The sequence below is a fragment of the Microcaecilia unicolor genome, chromosome 3 (genome assembly GCF_901765095.1).
Source record: "Microcaecilia unicolor chromosome 3, aMicUni1.1, whole genome shotgun sequence".
Lineage (NCBI taxonomy): Eukaryota > Metazoa > Chordata > Amphibia > Gymnophiona > Siphonopidae > Microcaecilia > Microcaecilia unicolor.
The window spans coordinates 380,732,485-380,754,715 of record NC_044033.1 but is presented as its reverse complement, the minus strand read 5'-3'; the positions used below and the strand labels follow the sequence as shown (position 1 = coordinate 380,754,715).

At 43.4% G+C, this 22,231-nt stretch overlaps 1 protein-coding gene across 1 annotated transcript in view; it reads right to left on the bottom strand.

Moving 5' to 3' along the window:
• Window positions 1-20,365, bottom strand: part of RAB10 (RAB10, member RAS oncogene family) — a 181,530-nt gene extending 161,165 nt beyond the window's left edge. Inside the window, exon 1 of the mRNA XM_030198636.1 lies at window positions 20,134-20,365. Within this exon, the coding sequence (XP_030054496.1) occupies window positions 20,134-20,260 (127 nt within the window). The 5' untranslated portion in view covers window positions 20,261-20,365. The remainder of the gene's footprint in view (window positions 1-20,133) is intronic.
• Window positions 20,366-22,231: the final 1,866 nt, after the last annotated feature.

Genomic DNA, 22,231 nt, shown 5'->3' with positions numbered 1-22,231 from the left:
TGATATTGTGTATCTGGATTTTCAAAAGGCGTTTGACAAGGTACCTCATGAAAGGCTACAGAGGAAATTGGAGGGTCATGGGATAGGAGGAAATGTCCTATTGTGGATTAAAAGCTGGTTGAAGGATAGGAAACAGAGAGTGGGGTTAAATGGGCAGTATTCACAATGGAGAAGGGTAGTTAGTGGGGTTCCTCAAGGGTCCGTGTTAGGACCGCTGCTTTTTAATATAGTTATAAATGATTTAGAGATGGGAGTAACTAGCGAGGTAATTAAATTTGCTGATGACACAAAGTTATTCAAAGTCGTTAAATCACGACAGGATTGTGAAAAATTACAAGAGGACCTTACAAGACTGGGAGACTGGGCGGCTAAATGGCAGATGTTTAATGTGAGCAAGTGCAAGGTGATGCATGTGGGAAAAAAGAACCCGAATTATAGCTACGTCATGCAAGGTTCCACGTTAGGAGTTACGGACCAAGAAAGGGATCTGGGTGTCGTCATCGATAACACACTGAAACCTTCTGCTCAGTGTGCTGCTGCGGCTAAGAAAGCGAATAGAATGTTGGGTATTATTAGGAAAGGTATGGAAAACAGGTGTGAGGATGTTATAATGCCGTTGTATCGCTCCATGGTGCGACCGCACCTTGAGTATTGTGTTCAATTCTGGTCGCCGCATCTCAAGAAGGATATAGTAGAATTGGAAAAGGTGCAGCGAAGGGCGACTAAAATGATAGCGGGGATGGGACGACTTCCCTATGAAGAAAGACTAAGGAGGCTAGGGCTATACAGCTTGGAGAAGAGACGGCTGAGGGGAGACATGATAGAGGTATATAAAATAATGAGTGGAGTGGAACAGGTGGATGTGAAGCTTCTGTTCACGCTTTCCAAAAATACTAGGACTAGGGGGCATGCGATGAAACTACAGTGTAGTAAATTTAAAACAAATCGGAGAAAATTTGTCTTCACCCAACGTGTAATTAAACTCTGGAATTTGTTGCCGGAGAAAGTGGTGAAGGCGGTTAGCTTAGCAGAGTTTAAAAAGGGGTTGGACAGTTTCCTAAAGGACAAGTCCATAAACCGCTACTAAACGGACTTGGAAAAATCCAAAATTCCAGGAATAACATGTATAGAATGTTTGTACGTTTGGGAAGCTTGCCAGGTGCCCTTGGCCTGGATTGGCCGCTGTCGTGGACAGGATGCTGGGCTCGATGGACCCTTGGTCTTTTCCCAGTATGGCATTACTTATGTACTTATGTACTTATGTAGAGCTCGTCTCAGGATTTCAAGTCAATACTTGCAGACTAACTGCAGGTTATCTACCTTGGAGAGCAAAATGATCCACTTCCAATACCAGTGCTTCAGCACCGTCTTAAATAAAACAAAATGTCTCCTACAATACATATACAGTCACACAGCTCGGTTACCAGAAATTATTATACCAATGATACCTATCTATTGTAAAAGCTATCTTGAAACAATTTATCAATGCTAAATTCCTTACTCAGTAGCATGATATATTTAAAAGAAAATAAAATCCACAACAAAAATCACAATGCATATTTATCAGGGACAAGTATGCTTTAATAGTTTCTGAAAGTTGAGTCAGCTGCCTAATATGGAAGGGCCATAACAGGATAGAAATCCAATTCTCCTGTATTACAGCTTTCAAAAATATAAATACATGTCCATTCTCAAAAATACCAAACATACCTGTTCTAGGAAAAAATGATGATTTTGCTAAAACAGATGTATAGGAATATATTTGCTTTTTTGAATTATCCATCTTGCCTTGATGTGTGCTATAACTTTGTTAAAAATTTATTACATACAAAAACAAGAGAACATAATATTTCAAAGAGCTTAATAAAAATTTAAAGATGAAAGAATATATTTGCTCTCTCAAAAATGTCAGTTTGAAACACTCCTTATGTTCAATGCACCTTGCTGACCTCAAGGTTGTGGCACACATCCTCCTATGTGGTATGCATCTGTGGCCAATATAGCTTCTCTTTTCACTTTCATGCCAATGTCACATTCACAATGGTAGCATTTTCTGTTTAGACTCAACAGATCAAATGGAGAAGGAATTAAATACAAGTTTTTATTAAAATTTCATTTCATAAAGTCAGCATACCTAAAAAGACTTGTCTCTGCTTGAGTTCAGTATGTTTTATCTATTTTGTGTGAATGTGTGTGCAGTGCTGTTTACATCTAGTAGTGCTACAGAAAAAGGTAGCAGCAGAAGTAGTAGTAGTAGTAGTAGCAGTGTGTGTGTGTTGGCTGTCTGATTGGGAGAGGCAATGAGAAGGATGGACTGTTTGAAAAGCTGCACATCCTTAATTATGTTACTAAGAATCAGTGTATAACCGTTGAACTCCCCTTTTACCATCTAGGGGGCTAGTTTCATTTCTCTCTCCCACTACAAGTAGAAACTTAGTCTCCGATACTAATTAATCTGGAAACATTCAGGGCAGGCTCACTCATATAAGGTAGAATTGAAGAGCTGTAGATCAAGTTTTTAAACTCAGAAAAATGTCCAGACATGTTTGACCAGGGGACACGCAATGAAATTACATGGAAATACTTTTAATAGAAGGAAATATTTTTCTCTCAAAGAATAGTTAAATTCCAGAACTTGTTGCCAGAGGATGTGGTAACAGCAGTTAGCATATATGGTTTTAAAAAAAATGTTAAGCTCCTGGAGGAAAAGTCCTTAGTCTGCTATTGAGACAGACATAGGGAAGCCACTGCTTGCCCTGGGATTAGTAGCACTGAATGTTACTACTGAATGGGTTTCTGCCAATTACTTGTAACCTGGATTGGCCACTGTTGGAAACAGGATACTGGTCTAGATGGGCCATTGGTCTGACCCAGTATGGCTGTTCATACATTCTTAGCTTCCAGACAAATGTAAAAATCAGTAGAATCCTGAAAAAAGTCAGACAGTTGTCAATCCTAAATTCCTGTACTTATCTGACAGGGAACACTGGATCTTAATTTGACAATTTCTTCATTTAGCCCTGCCCATGCAGATAAACCAAGTCACATGGATCAGGAATGTGACACACGCATTGGGCTCCTTTCTCCAGCACTGGCGCTTTACTTTCCCCCTCCCCTCATGGTAAGGCAGCAAATCTCCTTTCCCCGGTTTGGCAACTTTCTCTCTCTGGCTCCCTCACCCACACCAGGTCCTTTAACCGTCTCACCTAGATCACCGGCAGCAACAGTAGCAGCACCGAGAACGGGCTACATCAGCCAGCTCGTGGGACCTTCCCCTCTGTCAGTGCCACCTCCTCTGGAGAAAGGAAGTAGAATCAGATGAGGTGGGACCAGCAGGGGAAAGGCCCCGTGGAACAACCAATACGGCCTATTCTCAGCACCACAGCTTCTTCTGCTACCAGCAATCTAAGGTGAGACACTTAAAGGAGTGGTGGGGGGGATGGTTAGTGTGCTGCCAAACCAGGGAAGGGACAGTGCTGCCTTACTATGAGGGGAGGAGGAAGGGAAGGTACTGAGCTGTCATACCATGAGGGGAAGGGAGGAACTGAGCTGCTATACCAGAGAGGAGGGAAAGGAAAGGGAGAGCTGCCATGCTATACCATAACCAAACCAAAGGGGAGGGGGATAGAGATGATGCCAGAATCTGCAGGGAAGAGGGAGAAATACTGGGTCCATGGGGTGGGAATCCAAGAAGACAGAGGAAAGCAGAAACTGGAAACAACACAATTAGAAAAGTTAAGTTACCAGACAACAAAAGGTAGAAAAAGTTATTTCCTATTTATTGATTAGAATGTGTCAGTTTTTGGAATGTGCATATGCTTGAGTTACTTTAAGACTCTCTCACTCACTGGCCTTAAACCTCCAGCTTTGGGATGGACCACAATTGGTGTCTCTGCCCACGGCAACATATATTAATTGGCAATACTCCTAGTACAAAAGCAGTGCAAGTCAAACTTTCACAGCAATATTAAAATCAAAGAAAATGAAATATCTCTCTGAATAACTTAATTCATTACATCATAGCTGTGAAATTCTTTGTAATTCATGTGTGTATGTACATCTCATGTGTTGTGTGTAATCTGAATGTGTTCTGTCTGTAGGAGATAGCTGGGGCAGTTTGTGAAAAGGTGGCAAAGTTGTGGGAGTATAAGCGTCGGAGCGGAGCAGATTTTGGGGGTGGGGCAGTGAGGGGGTAGTTTGAAAGACTGAGTAGAGAACAGATGCAGTGAGAAAAGGAGGAATTCCTTAACTGATGTTTCACTAAAAGTTTCTACGCTACAGAAGCTGGAACTAAATGCCATTGGGCCATTTTTTTTTTTTTTGAACCACCAGTCAAATTTGGCCCCATTTTCAAACACAATGGGTTATGTCCCCTTACTAGGCAAAGAAGGTAAAATTATGCCTTACCTGCTGATAATTTTCTTTTCTTTAGTAGCAGCAGATGAATCCAAGAACTGGTGGGTTGTGTCCATCTACCAGCAGGTAGAGATAGAGATTACAAAGCTGAAGGCAGTGATACCAGACGGCCAGCTCCTCCTTCGCCTCAGTACATGTCTCATCACCAAGCAGAATCAGACAAAAAAACAGGAAGCCTCTCTCACCAACCATATAAAACAGAAACTCGTCAGTCTGACTTAAGAGAAACCACGACTACGATGGAGTCCTCTTCCCTCTTCTTTTTTTTGGAAACTAAAGACCAGAATAAGAAGAGATAGGCAAAACAAGCGCAGCTGACAAAGGGCGGGATCCTGGATTCATCTGCTGCTACTAAAGGAAAGAAAATTATCAGCAGGTAATGCATAATTTTACCTTCCTTAGGGTATGCGAATCCAAGAACTGGTGGGATGTACCAAAGCAATCCCTAAGTAGGGTGGGAAGTCGTCGCTCCCCGAGACAGAACCGCTGCTGCAAAGGTTGCATTTGAATAGTGAAAGCACACCCATTTCGCCCAAGAAGTACATAGCAAACTCATGAAACGAGCCTGGAATGCCACCCGCGGGACACAACATTTCAAAAAAATCCACAAAGTATCTGCAATCCAACGAGAAAAAAATCAGATCAGACCAGAGGCTGCTGTCCCACAGCAAGACCCAGCAACAAGAGAAGATCTGAACGCTGAAAAACATGCAACATCTGCGAATACCGGAGAGCCCTCTGAACATCCAGAAGACGAAGCGCCGTGTACTCTGCTTGAAAATCCCCCTCCCGAAAGGAGGAAAGAAAGAGAGGTTGAAAAAAGAAAAGCCAAACCACAGCCGGAAAAGAAGGAAGGAACTGAAAGCAAGGTCACTCCAGAGTCAGCAAACTGCAGAAAAAACAACTCGGCATGGCTATGCTAAAAATTCAGACACACTGCGTGCTGAAGAACTGGCGACCAAAAACACTGCTTGTAAGTTCCTAAGCGAAGCGTTCTGCAAAGGAACAAAAGGAGTCCGAAGCAATGCTCGGTAGTCAAGGAGCCCCAAGCTAGACTCGGAGAATAGGAACGAGGTTTCAGGGAGGAGAAGGTCACAGCAGTGGAGGAGCAAAGCACTCTGCAAGAAATGTATCACCTCTAAGTGCAAGGCCAGGCCCTTCTGAAACCCATCCTGCAGAGAGAACTCGATCGCAGAGGAACAGTCGCCCGCAATGAAGACCAAGCATGGGCCACAATCAGCCTAAAAAATCCTCAACACCCGAGAATACGCGGTTGCAGTGGACCGTGGACCACAGACAAGATCGCAACAGAACAGTAGCGATCCAAGCGTAGTGTTCAAAGAACTCTGTTCCTCAAAGTCGGCCTCTCAAAACACCAGGCCGTAAGACTAAAGCAAGAGGGATCAGCCACTCAGGTGCGAAACCAGAAGGAAGAGCCTGAAGTCAAGCGGATCCAAAATGGAGGCACCACCAGGAGCCTCGCTATATTTGCATACCAAGGGCACCATGGTTAATCTGGAGCTACCAGAATGACTCGACCCAGATGGAGAGCGATCTGAAAAGAACTCGGCCGCAGAGGAAACACTATCGAAGAACGTCCTCTGGCCAAGGATGCAATAGAACAACCAGCCCTGCCAAATCACCCTCTCTCTGATGACAGAAGGCATCTGAGCGTCCAGCCGGGACGCCATCAGATCTACCTACAGAGTTCTCTACCTGAGGCCCATGTTGGAGAAGCACTGGTGTGGAATAACCATTCTGCTGAGACCAGAAGATGGCAGAAAAGAGAACTCACCATAGGAAAAGCCCGCAAAGTAGGTAGTGTAGAAACGGAACACGAGGTCCTCTGCCCACTCCATGGGGGCAACAAGCCCTGATGGCCATAGTCACCGCCTCATCTTCTTCGACGGCAGAAGCACCACCTAGCCTGCAACGTGTCCTGAAGTGCTAGAAGACGAACAGCACCAAAAGCAGGTCCAGGCAGGGGAGACAGCACAAGCACCGCCTGGCCTGCAATGTGTCCTGAAAGGCTAGAACACGAACACCACCAAAAGCAGATCCAGGCGGAAGATTGTGCCATCCACCACCCTGGAGACGGAAGGAGAAGGCAAAGGGCTCTCCAGTCCGAGAGACTCGCATCCATGACCACCACCATCCAATGCGGAGGCACCAAGAATCCCTTCCACAGGGAAGAATTGCAGAGCCATCAGTTCATGCGCAGGCATACCGAGAACAGCCACAGAAGACACTGCTGACACTCCTGGAACACAGACGACTACCCGTCGAGAAGCAAGAGCTGTAGATGGCGTCTATGAGCACCGCCCACAGCACTACCTCCAAAGTGTCCGCCACAGAGCCCAAGACATGAATGAGTAGCCAGACCCGAGGACTCAGCGCCCTGAGCAGACTGCGCACCCAAGTCTGAACCTAGATCCTCCAGTCCTCGGTCAAGAAAAAAATCATACCAGAGCTGTCTGTAATGGGACGAGGTGGCTCAGGCTGTCAACCATCTTCCAGAAAAATAAAACTATTGTGCTGAAACTACTGCACCTGCAGAAAATGCCCCCATGACAGCACTGAGGTTCCATGAAGACCAGAGCACTAGCCCCAGAAAATAACAATATCTAACATTTACCACCGAAACCTGGAGTCAAAGGCACTAAACCTAGAAACTCCCTTGTAAAGGTGCAGAAGAAGAAAAAAACAAAACAACTACTGCACCTGGTATTCCCAGGCAGTCTCCCATCCAAATAGAAACCAGCCAGGCCCAACCCTGCTGAGTTTCCAAGATCAGAGATCAGACACACTCCGGGAAGGCCAGAAGCCCCCTGCCCAAGAGAAGCCCCCAGAAAGGCCGGCGTGCATCCAGAAAAAAACAAGGTACATCGCAGGACAATCAGATTTCTTCTGGAAAACTTAGCCCTCTAGAACCCATCTGCCCGAGATGGACATAAAAACTCCCCCAATCACGAAAAGGGTTACTGAGGCATTAACTATGGCAGACCCTAATGTAAAATTTACAGCACGAGTTTCTAAGGAGGAGATTGAAAATTTTTTGTTACATTTGTACCCCGCGCTTTCCCACTCATGGCAGGCTCAATGCGGTTTACATGGGGCAATGGAGGGTTAAGTGACTTGCCCAGAGTCACAAGGAGCTGCCTGTGCCTGAAGTGGGAATTGAACTCAGTTCCTCAGTTCCCCAGGACCAAAGTCCACCACCCTAACCACTAGGCCACTCCTCCACATCAAAATCAATAAATTAGCCTTGGGAGTTATGTCTACTTCGATTTATAGGAAGAGCACCGACAGGAACACCCTGTTACATTATTCTAGTCACCACCATGTAGCTTTGAGAAAGGGTGTTCCTGTCGGGCAATTCCTGAGACTGAGGCGGTTGTGTTCCTCTTTAGAAGAATTTAAGAATCAGGCGCAGATTATGACAGAGAGGTTTATCCGGCGTGGGTATCCTATGTCGGTTTTGAAGTGTGCGTATAAAAGGACATGGACATTTAAATGGGGGGATCCCGTGGTGATTTCAAATAGAACTTGAATATGTATATACCATGTTATGATATCAAGGTGTGGGGGATAGTAATTAAACTTGATGCAGGATATAATATCAGAGGCTGTGGATGTGTGTGAGTGAGCTGGGGGTTAGATCTTAAGGAGTACTGAGGTTACTTTGTGTTGTATTAGTGGAATATATGTATCTACCTATTATTGAAATAAAGGTCATTTATAAAGTATGATGTTTTGAATAAGGAATAGTGAGTACAGAGTGGATTGAGTTGAATAACTGTACTCTAGTTGATAGGATTTCCCTTAAATGTTACACAGAATGAAAGCACAGCACTAAGACAGGGAAACCCTGTAACTGCCCGGTCCTGTCAGAAATCTTCTGGGGGTTTTTTGTTTGTTTTTTTTTTTAACACTAAATGAAGGCAAAGGAGCTCTCTTGGTTTGTTTTTTGTTTTATTGGTGAGGAAGGCTAGAGCTCAAAAGACTGGGAGGCAAGGTGGGGGGGGGGGGGGGTGGGGGGGGGGGGGGAGGGTGAAGCAGGGACCCGGAAGACTGAGTATGCTCCCAAAGTCAGCACCACCAGCCAATGATTAGAAGCATTCATTTGTACTTTGTCAAAAATATTACAGAGAACCTCAATTGTTTTACTAATGCACTTTAACATTTTTTTCTTAATATTTTTTGGACAAATATTACATTATGGTAATTTTCCAGGTTTTGTCTTTTTGTTGTATGGAATAAAAATATCCAAGTTTATTAAATTTCTCTCTTCTGTGTACTGAAGCACACAGAATTTTCATGTCCTGTTTTTCCTTTCCTACCACAGTTCCCTGTACCACAACAGTAGATTTCTCTACTCTGTGCCATGAGGCTCATAACTCTCAAACTAGTCTCAGGGTCTCAACTGTCAAGACCTGCATGGGAGTTCCCACAATGCACAGCTCAAGCTCACTGAAGAGAGGAAGCTTCTGTTCTGGTAGCTACTGCCCTCATTTTAAAGCCTAACTAAGATAAGCGTCAACGTCAGTAGGAACAGTCTAATGTTGAGTAAAAGGCGGCTAACTAGCTAGTTAGCTTGGACAATAACTAAGGATTCATTAGCTGGCTTGCTGGGTAGTAAAGGATAGGTTTTTTTGAGACAGAGAGAGGGGAGATGTGGCTCACTAGACAGAGGGATCATGGCTAGCTGATCAACTGGAGGACGAGAAGGAAGAGACAACTGGCAGTAAAGATCCAGACTACAGAATGACACGGGGCCAAAGTTTGTCACCATTCCTGCCCCATCACTTTGGGTTCTGTCCCTACCCCCAAAGTCTCTGTTCTTATCTACAGAAACCTTGAATTACTTATGATTTTACATTTAAATCTTTTTATTAAAGTATAAAAAGGAATATGCTGTGCAGCTGCTGTTTACAAATCACAAATAGAAAATAATGAGCAACTATAATCACCCCACCACCCTCTACCCTTCCAACCCCAACAGCTGACTTCTACTACCCCAAGGAATCCTAATCCATCCTGTTAAAAATGTCCAGGGGTACAAAATACAACCCGTTCTGTATGCCCTAGCGGGGGAGAAATATGTTCTATGAAGCACTGTTACAATTTTTTAAACTGTGGATGAATAAGTCATTAACAATCTCAGGATTCAGTCTAGATCGCCTGTCTTCCACAGCCCTTCCTATAACAGAAGATGTCTTCTCAGAAGATTTGCTGGTAGCAGGATTGTACAGGATCCCCCCCATGCAAATCTTGCCAGCTGTGGCCAGCATGTTTGCTTGTTTTTCCAAAAAAATCAAAATGTCGTCGTCTGCATCACTCAAACATAAAAGGTCCAGTTCATTAACAGGCTTCTAAGTAGTGAATGACACAGGGACAAAGTTTGTCCACGTCCCCACGGGCTCTGTTCCCATCTACGCCCCGTCCCCATGGGATCTGTCCTGTCGGCTCTGTCCCAGTCATTACTGAGGGTCCCCCATCCCTGTGTCATTCTCCAATCCAGACTAAGTGACAACAGGGTAACAGGGAGAAGGGGAGAAAGGAGGGGGAGAGAATGCACAGGGTGGACGAGGAGGAAAAGATGGAGAAAGTGTATCTTACCTGAATTTTCTTTCCTTTAGTTAGTGACACTGTTCTGCCCAATTGGGTGTTATCCCTTCCTACCAGCAGGCACAGGTTAAAAAAAAAAAAAAAGAAATTCTACCAGTGACATCACCAGTAAACCTGGGGTACTCCCTGGAACAATACAGTATGCATCTGAGCAAGCAGCAGAAGGTCCCTTTTGAAAAGCACCCATGCCCTATCAACCACTGCAGCTGCAATGATAATCTAGCAAGCAAAAACACACCAGTGTGTCACTTGCTACCCTGCATATATACCAAGATATAGCAATATCATAAGTACCCCAAAATGATGTCAATCTGAAGAAAAAAATTAACTGAAAAGGAACGACAGAGCACACTCAGAACCCCAGACTGAAGTCTTCCAAGAGCAAGATTGCAGAATAGCGTCACTGACTGTAGGAAAGAAAATCATGAGAATTTTTTTTTTCATTTCTTCTCATCTGCTCTATTGCTCTGAATAACTGTGATGTACCCAAGCAGATCTAGCAAGTAGAAGAAGAAAAGGCCCCTGAATGATGGCTCTGCCAAAGTCTGAGTGTACTCTAGCCAGCACATCAAATCTGTAATGCTTAGCAAAAGAATGGCACGATGACCAAATCGCTGCACTGTGATCTCCTCAGGGGTTACCACCCAGGAAGCAGCTTGAGCCCTATTAGAGTGAGCCTTCAGTTCCTGAGGCACTGGCTGATTCTTGCAGATCTAGGCGGACTCAACAGCCACCTTAATCCACCCTGCAATGGAGGCGTTAAGAGGCTGCCAGGACCTTGCAAGGGTCATGGAAAAGCACAGAGGTGGTCAAAGAAAAAAAACTTATTAGTACTTCAGGTAATGGAGAGGTGCCCTCTGAAGCCTCCAGGCCGCTGGCGACAATACCTCCGTCATAAAGGAGGGCAAACAGACCTCCCGATTCACATGGAATGGAGACATCAGTTTCAGCTTAAAAGCAGAGGCCATACGCAAGAACACAGAGTCCTCCACAGATACAAGTCAGGACCTGCAGCTCAGAGCAGAAGTGATAGCTGCCAGGAACATCGTCTTGGACAGTAAGGTCCTTGACGGAGGCCAAGCACACCGACTCAAAAGGGAGCCTCCAACAGGGCCCAGAGAATCAAATTGAGCCTTGTGAATGAGAAAATGCTTCAGGGGACCCACAGAATCCAAAGCAGGCGGTTTGTGCATGGCAAGGGCACCTGAAACCTCGTCAACAACCTCAAGGCAGGGAGCCCTCAATCTAAATCTGCAAGAACCCTTGAGTCCTCCCCTGCCTCCTCCATAACCACCAAATTAGATCTTTACCTCTGAAAACCTAAGATGGTGCTCCCACGGACCCCATCAGTAGGGAGTGATCCACCATCTGCATATAAGGCCTATTTGACCAACTGGGTCGTCAAAGTTTTGGAGCCATAAAGCCCAGCCCCCCCCCCCGTCCCCCCCGGTCAGACCTAAAGAGAGGAGAAAAGGGAGATCGATGCACACAAGTCCTGATGGAGACAGAAAAATATGCTCCTGAAATAGATGGAGTACCTTCCCAGGCCCCTTTCCTTCTACAGAACGGTTCCACCACCCTTAGGTCACACAGATGTTGTGGAGTAAGAGTGACAGACTGCCGCTTTAGGGCCAAGCCACAGTGGGGAGGCAATGAAGGCATCTTGAACCGGACGGGCGAACTCCAGCAAATAACCCTTCTCGACCATCTCCAGGACTCATTGATCTGAGGTGATACAGGACCACTAGTAGCAGAAGAGAGAACCTGCCTCCCACCGGAACCAACAAGGGGCCCAGCACACCTTCACAAGGAAAACCAGGCAGCTGGGGTCCCGCCAGAGTTATCCGAGGCCTGGCTCTTTTGGAACCCCCAAAGAAACCCTACTTGAAGGGCGGACCCTGACCTCCCAATGGGCCAGTGAGCACCGAGTGGGCCAAAAGAGACCCGCACTCTTCGAGCCTCACCTGTAATCTGAGGATCGCTGCATACCCTTTGGTCATAGCTCAGAGAGGTGAAGAGAACTCGCCTTCCAAATATCTTCACCAACTTCTCTAGGTCCGCTCCAAAGAGCAAACGCCCCATAAAGGGCAGCTGACAACGGTTTCTTAAAGGCCACATCTGCAACCCAGTGGAGGAGCCACAGGCAAAGGCATCCCACCATGGAAGCAGCAACAAAAAATGGGAAGCCAGGTAAACTAGACTGTAGAGAACTTCTGCTAAAAAGGCCATCCTACCATCCTAGACTCCAAGCGTGTGACCTCGAGTCTCTAGAAAAGATGCTGCACAGCCCTAGACAAATAGCCATGGCAGTTGGCAGCCTGAATGCTGAACATCCCAGCAGAGCTGCTGCTGCACTTTATTATGAAGCTTCTTGAGGGTCAAGCCCCCTTAAACGGGAGCAGCAGTCGCCTTAGTGACCACTGTAACCAGTGCATCCACCTTATGCAAGAATAAGGCAAGAGCTTTCATGCTAGAAAGTAGATAAGGATGGTCAAGACCACTACAAACCTATCTTGCTAGTAGTACCTTCCTCCATGCACCACCACCAGCACCCGGAGAGAAAAGTTAGTTGCTTATCTACCAGCAAATAAGTAACACCCTCAAGCCCCCCCCCCCCCTCCAAGTATCTCATTGAAAGCAAAACTGAAGTTCCTACATTTGTAGAGAGCTCTATAAGATGTACGATGCTGCCACACCCGATTAATGTCTGATAGGTCAGAGAAGAACAATCAAAAATTTCATCCTCTTTCAATGTCAAAAGGGTCCTTGGTAGAAAATTTTGGCAACTACTGCTTTACAACATTTTTGTGTATCAATTAAATCAGCTCCATCACCAAAATAAAATCATGGGCAGAGATGCTGCCTGTGCATATTTTGTTTTTGCTTGTAGAGAGTTCCTGGGAAAAAAATGACTTATTCCCATCCATAGATTAAACTAATCAAAGTAAAGCAGGATCTGTGGCAAGTCTCAGATGGACACACAAACGTGTAAAGTATGAAAACAGTGTAAACAAGCATACATATATGAACAGAATGTTTGGCCAAAATAAACACAACTAGTAGCAAACCCTGTTCTCTAACTCCTCCCCCTATCCCCAACCCCACCTGAAAAACGTAAAAAAAAAAAATAAAAAAAACAAGAAAGGAGAACTATAAATAAAACCAAAGCAGAAGCAAAACTAGATAGAAGCTTTACAAAACACTTTCCATTTGAAAAAATTATTAACTTTCACAATTATATTTTCCTAAGACTAAAAATAAAATTACTTAAAACTTTGTAGAATATATGCAGAGTTCTCGAGAAAAAAAAAATTATTTTATTTGGCTTTCAACATCTTTCATCACTACCTAAGGAGCAGTGTCTCAATCAATGGCAAGAGACATCTAAAGTGGGTGGTTTAAGGGTCAACATGACTTCAATTCCAGAGAAAACCATGCTGTGTTGCTCCCAGACAAGGACTGTCACAATGTATATAAATAAATAGCAAACAGCTGAAATGTATTCAAATCCATTTGGGCCGTCTATGGAAGGCCACTAAAGTACTCAGAGAATCACAAGGGTGCTGAGGGTATGTCACTGGCAGGGGGTCTACAGTAAATGCTGCCATCCTGATATACAAGACTAAGATATCCACTACCATATAGTTTTCTAAGACATCCAATTCCAAATAATAGCAAAAGTACAGAGCAAACCAGTAAGCCAATTTTAAATTTGTAAATGTCATCTAAAGTTTGAAACACTATTTAAACACATTAGAACACAAGAGTCACAAATGACCTTAAGTTCAAATTGGTTTAGTTTCAACAAGCAAAACTTCCTGTCATTGGGAGGCATCTACAAAATGGATCCAGACACTTTGGAGCTACTACTACTACTACTTATCACTCTATAGCACTACTAGACGTAAGCAGCGTTGTACACTTGAACATGAAGAGACAGTCCCTGCTCGACAGAGCTTACAATCTAATTAGGACAGAAAAACAAGGGAATATTAAAGTGAGGATGATAAAATAAGGGTTCTGAACAAGTGAATAAGGATTAGGCGTCAAAGCAGCATCAAAAAGGTGGGCTTTTGGCTTAGATTTGAAGATGGCCAGAGATGGAGCTTGACATACCGGCTCAGGAAGTCTATTCCTAGTCTAACTCCTAGAACCAGGGGAAAGCATGGGAAAGCAGGGCCCACTGGAGTGGGCACGTTTGTTCTCACCCAAGGCACCACTTTCAGAGTCACAGATTTCTTTTCTGGGCCCGCAGCTTTCACATGCACTTCTCCAGGAGGAATAACTCACCTTGTCTGGTGTCAAAGCAAAACCCAAGGTACTCCAGCTATTGAGAGAGAGAGAGTTGATTCTTGCGATATTTCATGACCCAGGCCAGGTGTTCGAGAAGATGGATCACCTCCATCATGGCTGCCTCAAGTGCTCCTCCAAGCACGGTAGGATCAACTAGTTGTCGAAATATGGATGCACTAGGATGCCTAGCTTGCATAGATGGACCATGCCCACTGCCGCCATCTTGGAGAAGGTTTGCAGGAAGAGCCCAGAACTGAAAGTGTTTGCCCACATCTCAGAAGCACTGAAAGCATCTGTATGAATCCTGAATCTAAAATGGAGGTGGGCCTCTTCCATGTCCAAAGAGGTGAGGGACTCATTTTTTGTTGGACCAAAGCAAAGGAGGTTGAGAACAGTTTACTAGCAAATAAAGTGTGTGCCTGGCCATTTGACTTTGCCAAATAAGCAAGGATTACACAAGGAAACGTCCTTTCCATATTTATGCTACAAGTTGACAAACACATACACACAAAACCCACACTCACTCAACCAGTAGATTGCAAGTTTATCACTGCTAGACTTTGCCAAGCCATTTTATAATGAACATCCTAACCTATCTTCCTTTTTAGCTATGTAGTGGGCCAAGACATGGGGGGGGGGGGGGGGGAGAAGAGAAGAGTGTTTGCACAGTCTTCATGGTGGTCTACTACAGTGTCAAAATTTGTAAAGATTCCAGTAGTAGTGGGACATGAAGGTGCAACCAGGCAGCTCTACATATTTCTTTCATAGCAACTGCAAGCAAATTGAGATGTCATGGCCTGCCTAGTTCATGACCCCAAATGTGTGTTTTGTGACCCCTTCTGGGAAGACCTTGCTTACTCAGTCAAGTAATTTCTCTTTTGTGGGCTGATGCTCAGAACAAAACATGGGAACTAGAGGCCTAACGTCTGCATTAGTAAGTGAGGAATGCTTAGACTGTAGCGCAGGAGACAGTGCACGCCAAGATTAGCACCAATAACATGCTGATGAGATCATTTCCACTTCCCTCCCAATGCTCAGAGAACAGCACACAAAACAAAGCCATCTCACCGTTGAAAAAAATAACACCAGCTCAGAATAGGCAGAGTTTAAAAAGAGGATTTCTCATGATTCTCTTTAAAATCTGCTGGTTTTTATATACTTTGGAAGCAGCAGGTTTTTCTTCATATTCTCTTTTAGCCTTATCAATGCTTTGCACTAGCTTGACAGTGCTTACATTGCTTCTTAGTTTCTCATTCGGATCCTTTTCCATTCTTTGAAAGATGTTATTTTGGCTTCACCTTTTAACCATGCTGTCATTTGCTCTTCTTTCCACCTTTAATACATGTAATACATCTGGTCTGGGCTTCCAAGATGGTATTTTTAAACAACATCTATGCCCCGATTTAAAGTCCTAACCTTTGTGGTCTATTCTTTTAGCTTCTTTTCAACCATTTTTCTCATTTTGTCATAGCTGCCCTTTCAAAAATTAAATGCTGCTACAGTACGTTTCCTTAGAGACTACACTCCAGATATTAGCTCAAATTTATAACATAAGAACATAAGAGTAGCCATACTGGGTCAGTCCAATGGTCCATCTAGCCCAGTATCCTGTTTCCAAACAATGGCCAAGTCAGGTCACAAGTACCTGGCAGAAACCCAATTAGCAGCATCTGATGATCACTATTTCCCACCAGATCCAATATCATTACTTCTCATACCATGCCCTGCATTCCACCAAGGACTACATATAAAATAGCTCCCCCCCCCCCCCTTTGCTGGTTCTTGGGCCAGCCACTCCAACAAGCAGTCATTTATTACATCTAGGAATAGATAAGCTCAAAAGTCCCTTGATAAGAACATATGGGCATTTAGCATGCACTAAAAACACTTGCACAGAGGGGGGCAAGATGGCGTCCAGAGAGGACGTAAGCTTTTGAGCTCCTGACCTCCACTCAAAACTATCAGTGAACTTATTTCCTAACCCGAGGAACAACACGGGGAAAAGGAAAGGAAAAACGGGGGTACAAACCTCTTCTACCCCTGCGGATCCCGTTCCCCGACAGCCGACTTTGGAGCAGTTCGGAGTTCAAAGACTGAATCCGCGAATGCCCACGCAAGGAAGATCCAATGTTCTTCTGTCGGACTGCAGCGTACAAGCGGCTTCTCCAAGTCCGCCTTCACTCACAGCACCCCCACGACCCGGAAGCAGTATAATGGTGGTAGGAGCACAGCAGGAGTTACTGACCGATGAGCCAAGCCTCCGAGCAGTGGATACCATCTACACTGGGTTCTGTTTCTCTGGAAGCTCGTGGAACTACCAAACCAGCAGTGATATCCTTAGAGAACTTGTGGGACACTATTCAGGGCCTGAATAATACCCTAATTCAGGTAACAGATACAATTAAAGAAGAAGTTAAGCTTACAAAACAGTCTCAAGATCTTCAGACTGGCAAAGTTCAGAAAAATGAAGAAAAAATTGGATATTAGATGGAGAAATTAAGACTTTGCAGAATTTAACTGGGACAGTGATTAAGGACAGGGATATTCTGGTAAAAAAAACTAGAATACCTTGATAATCAAGGGAGAAGGAACAATTTAAGGTTCCTTAATTTTCCAAAAGCACCCTTGATCCCAGCAGTTGATATGCTGAAAAGATATTTTGGGGAAGTATTATCTGTTCGAACGGAGGGTTTTCCACCCATCGTTAGAGCGCTATATATTCAAAGAATCAAGTTTTGTGCTTTAGAACCCCAACCTGAACTTAATATTACCGATATCCTGGAAAGCTCATTGGAAGTAGTAACTCAACGAACAACTCTCTTAGTCTCGTTTGCTTTTGAGTTGTATAGGAACAATATATTTCGTTTATACTTTAAAAATATGAATGCAAAATTCTTTGGTGAAAAAGTTCAGATATTTCCTGATTTGAATAGAGATACACAAAAAAGAAGGCAAGAGTTTATGGCTTTAAAACCTAAAATTGTAGCATTAGGTGGTACTTATGTTTTGAAATATCCATGTAGATGTTTGGTATCTATAAGTAATGTAAATTACGTATTTCTTGATCCAAAGAAAATGCAAGAATATATAATTGCTAAAAAGGGAATGTTTCAGCCTGAATAGTCTCGCAGGATAATACACTGTTAAACCAGCTAGTGGGTTTAGTGTGTTCTCTGATTGATTATAAAAAAGTTCTTACTTGTTTTTGTTCAAATTCCTATTATCTTGTACCCCTCAATATTTGTGGTCAATATATATTATTATCTTTTTTTGCTAAGTATTCCTTACGTATACAAGATATGGAAAGAAAGTTTTGTTTGATTACTTAAAATTATATCTGAATCCTGACATTTATATAATATGAATGTAATATTTGAAAATGCATAAATAATAAAATAAACACTAGCACAGCTTAATAAACATGGCCATTAGAGCCTAAATTTGGCTTCCAGAACCTCTCTCCAACCTTTTCCTATGTCACTGGCACCCACATGTACCAAGACACCTGGCTCCTCCCCAGCACTATCTAAAATCCTATCTAGGTGGCACATGAGGTCCTCCTAATGGTTAGGAGGAAATAAGGACAGATATGTAAAGCCTAAGATGCTGCGCAATGTACCAAGTGCCTCATATTTGAAATGAACTTCCGTTAGAAATTAGGTCAAAGTTATTTTCATTTCAGGAAAACCTTGAAAACCTGTTTAAGCGATTTTTGACCGATAGGTTTTTGTTTTAATATGTTTGTTTTTTCACTTGTCATTCTCCAGAAATTGCTGGAAATCTTCATATGTAATCCGTATAAAACCTATTTGGGCATTTGAGGAATTTAAAGAATGAATGTAATGTTCCTAACAAATCTGGCATTATCCCTTTTTTCCTTTTATCAGAAATAAGAGGTGAAAGTAGGTTAAGTAGTTACAGAGATTCAAGGTGAAAAAGTCTCTGGGGGAAGCTAAAGTTGCCTACATCATAGTTGTCCAACCTCAGCCCTTGAGGGCCGCAATCCAGTCAGGTTTTCAGGATTTCCCCAATGAATATGCATAAGATCTATTTGCATGCACTGCCTCAATTGTATGCAAATAGATTCATTGGGGAAATCCTGAAAACCTGACCTGGTGAAGGACAAGTTTGGACATCTTTGGCCCACATAAATTAACTTTTGTTCAGTAGAAAGTGTGTAGCAATGAAATTGAAACATGCTCTCAAAATAAATGACAAATGTGTATCACTTTGCTGTACAACTCTGTACATAATGGAACTTCTGCAACAATTACAGTTCTGTAAAGAAATTGCTGAAGAAATCATGAAAATTAAACTTATGAATTTGCAACATGTTATGTGGGTTGCTACGTATCTAAACTTGTGTTCTACCTTATCCTGTTACATTTGACTGGATGTGTATACAACTCAGGCAGTTCACATATAGCTAATTTTTTTTTTATTTCATCAAGTATCCTGGTGATGGTCCAACCAAAAATTTACATTCACATGAGTCAACCTGCCAAAATATAGTATAGCATTTTTTCCAAGCATAACATTTAACTAAGTTTTCAACTGTAGTTCCAAGTTAAGAGATAAAGAATTTGTAGTAAAAGTTCATCTTCTAGACTATAAGCTCCCTTTTCTAATCAGAAAGGGTGTAATATTTCAACCAAGCTCTTTGATTATTTATAGACTAACAATATTAATAAAGGAAATGTCATCGTTCATTGCACATTTGATCCTTACAGAATAAATTAGATCAATGATAGCCTTTATAAATCCTTGACCCAGAATGAAATAAATTATATGCAAGTCTCTACAAATATATTCAAAATATATTTACAAAAGTCAGCTTTCATACACAGAAATATAAGACCTTGAAACCACCTATTCCTGATCATCTCCATCGGAATTAGGAATCATGACATCACTGAAAACAAAAAGGACACTTTAAAACACTCCCATCATATTCAAAATACAAATCCACACATCTGTTTTGGGTTTTGTTTTCTTTTTTACAACCAATTCTCTGATGAACACTACTCAAAGCAATATTTTTAAAAAGAATATTTATTACAACTGAAAAATTGTAAGCATTTTAAAACCAAATAATGCAGATAGGACTTTGCTTAATAATATCATCTGAAAATCACAACTCACCAATAGAAATAAATCAATAACACTAAAGAGAAACTCCAACACAAATTAGACAATAGCCACAGGGCAATAAGACAAAGCACGATTCAAGTTAAATATATAATGTTCTACACATTTCACAGTAGTAAATGTCCAGTGCTGCTGCTAATGACACACAGGCTCATTTTCAAAGCATACAGACTTACAAAGTTACACAGATTACTATGTATGTAGCTTTGCAAGTCTATATGCTCTGAAAATGAGCACCATACTCTACTAAAATCAACCTTCAGAAAAAAAAAATAAACGAATGAATCATTCCATGAAATGCCAATTAAGCAAACCTAGAACTACAGCACCAAAGGCCTGGTGAGTAACTGAAGACACCATGCGACAGGGATGGTATTCGGGGCACATTTTTATGTCCGTGGAGAAGCTAATGTCTCGCCCAGGACTCGGTACTCCAGTGAAACCAAAATAAAACACAGACATTATGCCCCCCCCCCCCCAAACAGATTTAGCTGTAATGTCAAAGGCGGTATATTAAATAATCCAAGACAACATATTCTGACTCTGACTAAAAGATACATTTTTAAAACATTTACATTTTAAGACTCGGAAACCAGGCCGATTTAGTTTGCTCAGGCCGAGGCCCGGCAGCTTGTGCTCCATCCTTACCTATGGTGGAGATGAAGGTGGTGTTGAAAGCGTCGTCCGAGAAGCGGAAGAGGACGCAGGTCTTGCCCACCCCCGAGTCCCCGATCAGGAGCAGCTTGAAGAGCAGGTCGTACGTCTTCTTCGCCATTGAAACCGCCCCGTGTCGTGTCCACGGGCTACCGCTTCCTCGCCGCCCCGCAAGCCCAGAGAAACACACACACACTACCCAGTGCTCACACTCGTCCACACCGCTGAGCCCGGCCCGTGAAAGGGGGAACGAAAAAGAAATGGGACTATGCAAAAACGAGAAAGCACAAAATTACAAAAAAAAAAAAAAGCCTTCAGGACCTACAAGGCCTTTTCCTGAACGGCTTGGCAAGAACTCCAAGAAAACGCCCCCCACACCCTATCAGAGAGGCGAGGGCCGCGCCCGCCCGGTGCCGGTTCCGCCTAGGCTCTGCGGCGCCTCCCCGACTCCCAGTGTAGACACAAAGGGGCGAAGCCGCTACCTCTTGTGGAGCTTTTTCTCGCGACAGACAGGCACCCGGCCCAGCGCCCCTGAATGCCTAAATGTGCCGGGCCTGGGCTTCGCTCTCACCCACCAGCCCCCGCGCGCGCCTCTGCCGGCCTTTACTTTCTCTTTCTTGCTTGGCACGGGCAATCGGCTCGGGACAAAATGGCTTCGCCCCCTCCCCCACCCCCCACTTCACGATCTGGGAGGGTGCGCGCGCTGCGTGTGCGTGACTCAGTCCGTGCGTCGCGCGCGCTCGTCCCGCTCACGCAAGGGAATTGGGTACGGCACGGCTTGGCTCGAGTTCTTCCCACGTGCAAAAAGGCCAGAGCCTGTGGAAGAGGGAGAAAAGATTGTTTGTTTGTTTTTTTCACTCCTCCACCCCTATTGCAAAAGCCAGCAGATTATTTATCCACCTAGAAAGCTGTCAGCTTCTGGAGTTCCTGTCACTACACCTTTCATCGACCTACAGCACAAGACCGTCACCAGATAGAGGAGGAGCACGTTCTTTTGATTGATTGATTGTGTTTATGGAAGGTAGGAACTAAATACAGTGACAAACTGGGGGACGAGGAACCCTGGTCATGACCCTCCAACTTTTGGGTTAAGCGCCCGCCTTCTCGTCCTTGGTGATTGGTTGGTTGAGGAAGTAGCGGTCTAATTGGTGAGTTAGCATGCGAGAGGACGGGATGTCAAAAGGTGATGTTTTCACCTTAGCAAGGAATGTCGCGTGGCGCCTGACGCAAGAGTTGGGCGCGGCGTTATTGTTGCCATGGCGACGGACGCTTCTGTCTAGGTTTGGGAGTTTCCCATTGACAATACGCATGACTGTAGTGTGCTTGCTTGCGCATTGTAACGGGCCTTCTATGTAACAGTGAGTACACGTGGAATGCGCCTCTCTTTTCCGCAATGTTTTTTTTTAAGTTCAAATGTATTTATTAAGTTTTCAAAAAATATACAAATAAACAAAATAAACACAGTCCTAACCAGGATGTCATAAAAAGTTCTATACAATGCAATATCCTTAAATATAGAATTCCATTACAGACGGTTAAAGAAGAACAAATCAGACAGGTTTACTTATCAAGGAGAGAGGTGTGGTAGCCGTGTTAGTCCACTCTTAAAGGTTATCAATAGAAATCAAACAAAATAAAACATGGAAAAGAAAATAAGATGATACCTTTTTTATTGGACATAACTTAATACATTCTTGATTAGCTTTCGAAGGTAGCAGATAGTATATATAAGAGAAACATCAAAGCATTACTTTGACAGTCTGACAGAGTGGGAGGGTGGGGATGTGCATGGGGATATCAAAGCATTTCATTGATATTCTAACAGGATGGGTGTTGGTAGGTGAGAGGAGGGTAATAAACAGAGAAATACAACTTTATGGTTTATAATGGGTTAGAAAACTCAGATCCTTATTAAGTCCTGTTTGTTGGGTGTCAAAATATTCAATCATTCTTATTTCAAAGGTCAAAACAAGGCAGCTAGGCTTATCTTCGGAAAAACTCGATTTGAAAGTGCAAAACCCCTTCGCGAAAAACTACACTGGCTCCCAATCAAAGAACACATTGCTTTCAAAATCTGCACTCTGGTTCACAA